General features: G+C 49.7%; 1 protein-coding gene across 2 annotated transcripts in view; it reads right to left on the reverse strand.

Annotated features, from left to right (window-relative positions):
• Positions 1-6,955, reverse strand: part of Brsk1 (BR serine/threonine kinase 1) — a 24,415-nt gene extending 17,460 nt beyond the window's left edge. The window contains exons 1-4 of one of the 2 annotated variants that reach the window (XM_021166339.3): positions 6,489-6,955; positions 4,981-5,075; positions 4,787-4,872; positions 2,955-3,095 (exon numbers count right to left, since the gene is read on the reverse strand). In XM_021166339.3, coding sequence (XP_021021998.1) covers positions 2,955-3,095; positions 4,787-4,872; positions 4,981-5,075; positions 6,489-6,624 — 458 coding nt within the window. In that variant the 5' untranslated portion in view covers positions 6,625-6,955. Of the gene's footprint in view, positions 1-2,954; positions 3,096-4,782; positions 4,873-4,980; positions 5,076-6,488 lie in introns of both variants that reach the window. The other variant, XM_029480076.2, reaches the window with a different exon arrangement.
• Positions 6,956-8,936: the final 1,981 nt, after the last annotated feature.

Consider the following 8,936-nt stretch of genomic DNA (forward strand, 5'->3'; position numbering starts at 1 on the left):
CAAACTCTGAGCCATCTCTGCAGCCTCAGCTTAAATTTTATTTATTTATTTATTAAGACAGGGTCTTTTTATGGTGCCTTGGGCTGTCATAGAACTCAATGTATAAGACCTGGCTGTCCCTGAACTCATAGAGATCTACCTGCATCTGTCTCTAGAGGTATGTGCCATCACATCCACCCTGAACCAGTCATTAGAAATATAAAAGCTCTGTTGGGCGTGGTGGCGCACGCCTTTGATCCCAGCACTCGGGAGGCAGAGGCAGGCGGATTTCTGAGTTCGAGGCCAGCCTGGTCTACAACATGAGTTCTAGGACAGCCAGGACTATACAGAGAAACCCTGTCTCGAAAAACAAAAAAACAAAACAAAACAAAACAAAACAAACAAACAAACAAACAAAAAGAAATATAAAAGCTGGGCCATTGAGAGTGACGGCCTGAGTTTGATTTCCAGAAGCCACACAAATGAAGAACCCAAAGTTGTCTTCTGACTCCAGCATGTGAGTTATGGAGCCTGCACCCTTTTCCTAGTGAATAAACAAATGGCTTGTTTTTAAAAGAGAAATATAAAAATATGGCGCCGGGCGGTGGTGGCGCACGCCTTTAATCCCAGCACTCGGGAGGCAGAGGCAGGCGGATTTCTGAGTTCGAGGCCAGCCTGGTCTACAAAGTGAGTTCCAGGACAGCCAGGGCTATACAGAGAAACCCTATCTCGAAAAACCAAAATAAAATAAAATAAAATAAAATAAAATAAAATAAAATAAAATAAAAATATGGCAAGGTATAGTGGCTCATGTATAGAGGTATACAGGCAGGAGGATTGACATGAGTTCCAGGCCAACCTGGGCTACACCGTGAGAGTCTTACTACCCCCAAGAAAAACAAAAATAATTCCATATCAAGTATCTCCCCAGTCCCCCCACACACCCCCAAACAGAGTTTCTCTGTGTAGCCCTGGCTGTCTCTGGGACTCACTCTGTAGACCAGGGTGGCCTTGAACTCAGAGAGATCTGACTGCCTCTGCCTCCCATGTGAACCACCATGCCCAGCTGTTATTCCTATTGTCATTGTTGTTATTGTTAGGAGTGCATATCAAGTAATTTTTAGAACTTTTTAAAGATCTACCAGCTTCCCCCTCTCGAGTGCTGGGATTACAGCTGTGAGCCACAATAGGCTTCAAGAAACTTTTTTTTTTGGAAAAAACAAAACAAACAAACAAACAAACAAACAAACAAACCTTGCCACCCAAGGCAGACAACTGGTCAGGACCTTTCTGATCCTCGACCAAACTCCTCAAGATCTGTAGATTCTATCGGAGTGGTCGGTGACTGGGTCAGATTCAATGCAGTCCTCAACCTCAGAGCTTCACACCCTGGCTGCTTAAAAAAAGTGTTGAATTTAATTTAAATAATCTGAGTTCAGTTGCCTTTTTAAAGGATTTACCGTGTGTGCGCGTGTGAGTGCGTGTGCGAGTGCGCGTGAGTGTGTATGTGTGTGTGTGAAGCCAGAGGTATTTCATCTTCCTGGATCCTGGAGCTGGACTGACAGCAGCTGGGAGGCTTCAGATATGGGTGGTGGGGCTTGAACTTGGGATCCTCTGCATTACATGTTCTAGCCACTGAGAGATCTCTTTAGCCACATCTCTTTTTGCTTTTAAAGAGAGGGTCTTTCTATGTAGCCCTGGCTGGGCTAGAATTCCTTATATAGAGCTTGCTGGTGTTAAACTCTCAATGGAGCTCCTGCCTCTGTCTCCTAGGTGCTAGGGTCACAGGCATGTACCCCTCACCCTAAATGCTACATGCATCATATCTTGTCTGGGTTAAAGGCAGGTCATTGAGGAAAAGAAGTATCTCTCTGTTGGGATATTAACATCATAAACATGAACTGTGATTCTTACCTCATATCAAACACAATTATTAACTTGAAAGGGACACCAAATTTAAATGCAAGAGATAAAACTGTATGGCTTCGTAGCCGGGCGTGGTGGCGCATACCTTTAATCCCAGCACTTGGGAGGCAGAGGCAGGCAGATTTCTGAGTTCGAGGCCAGCCTGGTCTACAGAGTGAGTTCCAGGACAGCCAGGGCTACACAGAGAAACCCTGTCTCGAAAAATCAAAAAAAAAAAAAAAAAAAAAAAAAAAAAAAAAACCCAAAAACAAAACAAAACAAAAACCCCAAAACCAAAAACTGTATAGCTTCTAGAAGAAACCATTGGATAGAAATGTAGTCACCTTGACTTAGGTTTGGGCAGCACAGAAGTGCTGGCAAGATGGCTGGGGGGTGGGGGTGGGTGGGCAGGGAGGAGGCACTTGCCTCCAGGCCTGAGGACCTCAGTTTGATCCCTAGGGTCCATAAATGGACAGAACAGGCTCCTAAAAGTTGTCATGTGACCCCTACATGCACACTGTTGCACACATGTATGCAAACTCTTTCTCACACACATCAATAAGAAATCAAATGTACAAACCACCAAATACAGAGCCAAAACTATGTGTGGTGCACAGCTGTAATATGATTAAACAGGAGGCTGAGGCAGGGGGACAGCAATGAGTTTTCGGGCAGCCTAGCTTACATAGTGAGGAGCTTTATGAAACCCAGTTTCTCTCTCACACACATAAAGAAAAAGTGAAAAAAAAGTTGGGGATGTATTGCAAATGGTTTTGCTTGCCTAGCACACGCCAAAGCCCAAAACCACACACACACACACACACTTAAAAGAAAGTTCCAAAATTACATAGCAACCATGCACAAGGCTGAAAATGTATTTAAAACTACTAAACTGTACACTTTTTCAAAAGGGTAAATTGTATGGCCTGAGTTACAATACCAGGAATTTTCAAAAGGTTAGGGTTGAGGGCTAACCACACTGGTTTCTGCTCAGCCCTTCATGTGGCTGCAGCAACCAGCCTCCTGGTCCACCACCCTCAGTCGTCACCCCGCTGCAGCTGTCCCCTCACCAGATGGAGTAGCTATGGCAGAAGTCCAGTGCTGACACGATCTGGCGGAAGAACTTCCGGGCCTCCTTGGGTGTCAGTCTCCCTTTTTTTACCAAGTAGTCGAACAGCTCACCACCAGAAACATGCTCAAGAACCAAGTATCTGAAAGACACAGACGGGGCGGAGGGCTGGAAGGAGCATGTGAAGGACCGAGGCCTGGCACCCCTTTTCTGAAGACAGTGAAGCCCCAATTCCAGTCTCTGCAAGGAAGAAATTTCAACTGCAGTCCCTGAGAAAGAGATTCCAGTTGCCACAAGCCTCCAAGAGAAGTGATTCCAATATCCACACGTCTCTAGGAAACCAAGACTCAATTCCCACTAGTCCCATGTGGCACTGATTCCCAAGGAAACTCTTGGTTGTTTTTGGAGATAATGTAACCTCATTGGCACCTGAGGTCAGAAACCATAATCCCCACCGAACTCTGGGAAATAAAGACCCTACTTCCATTAGCACAATCCCCCACCCATAGCCCAAGCCTCTAATTTGTTCAGTAGCCTGTGAACAAATCCAAGTTTGCATTCACTTTTGGGCAGTGACAATTACAGTATACACCAAAGATAAAGGAAAACTCCCATCAATGTAAAGAAGTTTAAAACAAAACAAAACAAAACCCCTCCCAAGTCCCATAAGCCTCTGGGACATTCCCATCAGCCACCTGGATTCTAGAGACCACCAAATCCCATCAGGCTCTGAAAGATTAAACCTCCAGTTCCAATCAGTTCCCAGGAAACAAAAAGTCGATTTTCGAGCTGTTGGATAGCTAGATTCCCATGTGAAGCACAAACTCTCATGAGCCCTGTCTCAGCTTTGATTGTGGAGTGGGAATGGTAACCATCAATTGTGAAGACAGTGGCTTCTCCTTGCCTCCACACCTGGGAAGCCTAAGAACTACAACTCCCATGAGGACCCGGGGCTGCACATTGCTTCCAGCTTGGGGAAACCTATTCTCCCAATCTGATGAACATTGGAGTACTGGCTTTATCTTACACCCTGGGAAGGTTGGGGGGTGGGGAGGGGAACTGTGAGGCCAGTCCCCTCTTCCTTTGTCCACTCCAGCTATTCTTTGGGCCACCAGAGTCTGCACAAAGAGTCATTCTCTGAAGCCCAGACAGCTGATCCCACCCCCATCTTAACTGGACGGTAATGGACTTTGTGATACTGACACAGGACTCCAGGAGGCCTACTGTTGGGGTGGCCAGCCTTGGCATCGGAAGTGATGTTGGGATAGGAGAGACCTCAGGTGTCCTAGAGTGAGAATTTGGAAGGATCCTTTAGGCTTCTAAGCTAATGTAACCTTAATTGTTTTAGGAAGAAAGAGGCAGGAAGTTGAGTTTGGTGGTACAGGCTGGTAACCCCAGTTACTCGGGAGGCTGAGGCAGAGAGATAGCAGCAAGAGGCACAGCTTCTGCTCTGCACTCAGGACCACTCTACTCTGTTGTAGTATCAGGCAGAGTGTAGACTGGGGGATGCTCCTATACCCAAGGGAAGGACTAAGCATTCAGTGATCCAACCTTAAAGTTAAAAACAGTGGAGCTGAGGATGACCTTGACCTTTTGAGGATGACCTTGACCTTTGGACAGTGCGGCCTCAGCTTAAAAGAGCTGGGATGATCCTTGAGGGCTGCCACAGGCTTATGCAGTGCTGGGGGCTGGACCCAGGGCCTCCTGCATTCCACAGGAGCACTCTAGCAACCGAGTTACATCGCTAGCCCGGAAGCTTGCGTCCTGTTTCTGGAGCGGTGTCTACACCGTGGAGAGGGAGGACGGAGGGGCCGGGCGTCTATAAATACCTACAAATATTTCTTGTTCTCGTAGACGTCATGGAGCTTGAGCACGTGTGGGTGTTCAATGAGCTTCAGGATGGCGATTTCCCTCTCCACCTGAGGGGCCAGGGCCACAAGAGAAAGGGTCAGTATCACCTCCCCGCCTTTCCTTCTGCGCCAAAGGACACTCCCACTACACACACACACATATACACACACACACACCTTCATCAGCACCGATTCCGACAGCTTCTCCCTGTTCACGATCTTGACAGCGACCTTCTGACCCGTGATGCAGTGGACTCCAAGTTTAACTAGACCTGGAGATCGGATTTAAAATATGGGGTGTTCTGGAGTTCACCCTAGCTCTCAAGTTGTCAACACATCCCCACCCCCACCCCCGGCTTGGTTACCCATTTCTTCTACCCCCAATTTCTGCATTTGAACTGGTAGCCAACAGCTGCCATGCCTAGAAAACATAACTCTTTCCTAAGCACGCTGCCCACTCTTGGTCCTTTTGACTGTCTGCCCTTCGCCTATTCCCTCCACCAGCCTCTCCTGGCCTTTCATTCTGACTCTCTGGCCTTCTGGTATGTCTGCCCAACTTCATCTTTCTTTTCAGATTTCAGAAGCCCTATAATCTCACAAAATAGACTCTCAATTTTTCTTCTTTCCCAAGCCTCCCCATCCTCACCTCCTTCCAAAACCCAAGCCTGCAATTATTATTTTTTAACTCTTAAAAAATAGCTGTCATGGTCAAAAAGCATGCGTATCCCCTGACCACTCCTCAGAGTCCAGAGCTCAGCTCTGTAAGGTACCTCTTCTCAGTCCCAGGAATCCAGATCTTATCCCTCCTTCCTTAGACCCAGTAGTCTTGGCCCCAGCCCTCCTCCCTCAGGCCCAGCGGTGCAGGTACATAACCCCTTCTGCCAAAGTTCAAGAATTGAGGTCAACAGTGCGTCACACTCTTACTACCAGGATATAAAGGCCTGACCTCCCTTTCCTATCTCAGGCCTGGAACTCAACTGCATAGGGACCCAGAACCCACAGCCTGGAACACTGGAGGTCGTCTCCCAGTTCACCTCGATCCCCTGCCTAGAAGGAGATGGTTGTGGCCACACTCAGCCTTTAGCATCAATCAAAGATAACTCTGCTTTCCAGGGCCACTTCTGGCTGGGAGCTGAGCTTTCTACAGTCCACCTCTCCATTCTATTTCCACACTGCAGAATGGAGAGAATGTAGTTGACCTCACACCCTAGGGCTCCAGCTTGCTGCACCGAGCGCAAGTGACCGCTTTTGAGCATAAGAGGGACAGGATAGCAGCCTCTCTCGGGATGGATGCACCTCCACCCAGCCTGCACCTCCACCCTGCCTGCGGCTGTACTGCAGCACCCGCCTGCCTCAGCTTGCAGAATTAGCCCGGGTCCCACACCCGTAATGGGCCTACTTCCCCACAGCTTCCTGCAGCCCCTCCAATATCTGCCCCAATAGGGTTATTTGAGCCACAGTAGTCCAGACCCCTACTTCTCCCTCGGACCCACAAGTCCCAGACCCCTGCCATCTCAAGGCCCCAGCGTCAGACTCTACTCCGTACACCGTGGGCACTTGGAACTCAGGACCCAAGCCCCTTTTCTATGAGGGACCCAGGGGTCTGCCCTTTAAATATCCATGGTCCCGCCCTCTGCCCCTTCCAGCACCCCGCCCCCGCCCCAGGTGTCCGCTTAGGTTCTCACCTGTCTGTCCTTTGCCCAGCGTCTTCTCCAGGCGATAGGGGCCCACATATTGGGCGTGCTGGGGTGGGTGTGGGTGTGGGTGTGGGAGGTGGTAGGCGGGGGAGCCCCCGCCACCTTCCTTGGACCCGGACGACATGGTGCCCTTGGTCCCGGCCCGACCGGTCCCCCGGCCGCCCCCCCTGCGGCCCGTCGCCCCGTTCCTCCGGTGGGGGCCGGCGACACCTCCGTCCCGGCCCCCCCGGTTGCTCCCCACTTCTCCGGGGGTCCCCAGGGGGCTGGGCTGGCCCCCCCAGTCGGTGGGCCGCAGAGCTGGGGGAGGGGGGGCTGCCGGGGGGGTCAGGCCCCTGGAATCAGCATGGCGGGGGGGGGCTGCGCGGCCCCCCCTCCCCAGCCCGTCCCTGGCCGGCCCCCCCTTCCTGTGCCTCCCCCTGCAGGGGGGGTCTGAAGTGTGGGGCCGGCGGATGCTGCAGGCCGAGATCCCCCCCGCCCCCCCACGCGCCCTCTCTCCTCCGCCTCCTCCTCCTCTCCGCCTCCCCCCGCCACCTCGTCCTTTCTCTCCGGCACGCTGACATCACCATCCGGGGACTCCCGGCCCTTCCCCACAGTTAACCCTTTCGGAGGGGGAGGGGGAGTGGCAGGGGGCGGGCCTGGAAGCTGGACGGACGGGGAGGAGGTGGGAAGATGCTGGGATAGGTGGAGGGATGTATGGGTAGGTGGAGGGATGCTGTAGGAGAGGGATGCTGCAGGAGAGAGGGATGCCTGAAAGGATGGAGGGAAGGATGGAGAGAGCTACAGAACCAGTAGTAGACGAGCAGAGATGAAGACACAAAGAGAAGTCTGACATACATTAGTAGGTGGGAAGATGCAGAATATCAGAGACAGGGTGGAGGAGTGAAGGAGGTAATAACGGAGCGGGGAGGATTAAGAGTTCAAGGCCATTCCAGCTATAAAGTGTGTTTGAGGACAGCCTAGACTATGTGAGAACGCCCTCTCAACCCACCCCCTCAAAAAAGAGCTGAAAGGGGCAGACAGGGATAGGAGACAAACAACAGACAGGGATGAGGAGACAGAAATGCAAAGGAAGATGTTGAGAGAGGGGGACAAAGAGAAATAAGGACTGTCAAGGGTCCATGTATTCACAGGAGGGAAAGATGCTTGGTTTAGATGGGAACAGACTGTGGAGTGTGTGTGTGGGTGGTGGTGGTGGTGGTGGCAGAGGATAAAAGAGACAAAGATAGAAAAGGGAAGGACTTTGGGGAGTTGGAGACCCAAGTGTGATCTATTTCTCTATGTCCTCTAAGGTCAACACTGTGTACTCCTTGGGCTAAGTCTATGTTCCCACTGTTATCAGGGCTCCACGTCCTGCTCTTGGGTTTTTTTGTTTTTTGTTTTTTTTTTTTTTTGTTTTTTTTTAAGACAAAGTCCAGCTGACCTCAAACTATGTAGCTGAAGATGACCTTGAACTTCAGACCCTCCTGCTTCTGTCTCTCAAGAGTGGAATGGCAGTCCTGGAGAGATGATTCAGCAGTTAGGAAGAGTAGGCTGCTTCCCAGGACCCGGGCGGGGATTTGCATTCTCAGCATCTATACAGTACTTCATGGCTGTATGTAACTCCATCTGGTTTTCGGGGATCAAAGTACACATGTGGTACACTTATGCACAGCCAGTTATCCATATACATATTTCTTCCAACTCCTTTAAAATTGTTTAAAAACAGTCTGATACCACCATGCTTTAATGTCTCCTATACCTTGATAGGTAGGCAGATAGATCCCAGTGCAGGCTGGATGTGTAATGTTTGCTTGTTAAGTCCTGTAAACTTCAGGTAGGCCTCAGTATAATCCATGTGCCTCTGTGGGAGGACCGTAGGTCTGCACTCAGCTGTGTGGAATCTGGTCCCTATTAAGCTTCCGTCTAAGCCATAGACTTCTTTATGGCAGGCACCCTAAGTTGTTAGACATCCATTCCATCCCCAAGTTTCTCACAGGGTGCATCAATGCAAATTGGTGCTCCTCTGAAGTGGTAAGCCTATCAAGCCATCTTCATTTCAGTATCAAATCTGAGACATACACTGTTCTGAATGGTAAGGATATGGCAGGGTGCTAAATCTACAAAATTCCTCCCCGGGACAGCCATGGCTACATGATAAAACCCTGTCTCAAAAAACAAACAAAATAAAGTAAAACAAAAAAAAATATAGTTTTGAAAAAATTTCACATGTCTATAATGTAGTCTGGTTACTCTCCCCACATCTGTAATTTATTATTTGTATGTGTGTGTGCAGATGTGAGTTCACACGAGTGCATAATGTTTGTGGAGGACAAAGGCTAGCCTCTAGTGTCCTTCCTCAGGAGCTCTCCACCTTGGGTGTTTGTTTTTGGAAACAGGGTTTCTCTGTGTAGCCATGGCTGTCCTGGAACTCACTATATAGACTAGGCTGGAATCAAG

This window comes from Mus caroli, unplaced genomic scaffold, assembly GCF_978045245.1.
Source record: "Mus caroli unplaced genomic scaffold, Mus_caroli_1 scaffold_8, whole genome shotgun sequence".
In the NCBI taxonomy this organism is placed as follows: domain Eukaryota; kingdom Metazoa; phylum Chordata; class Mammalia; order Rodentia; family Muridae; genus Mus; species Mus caroli.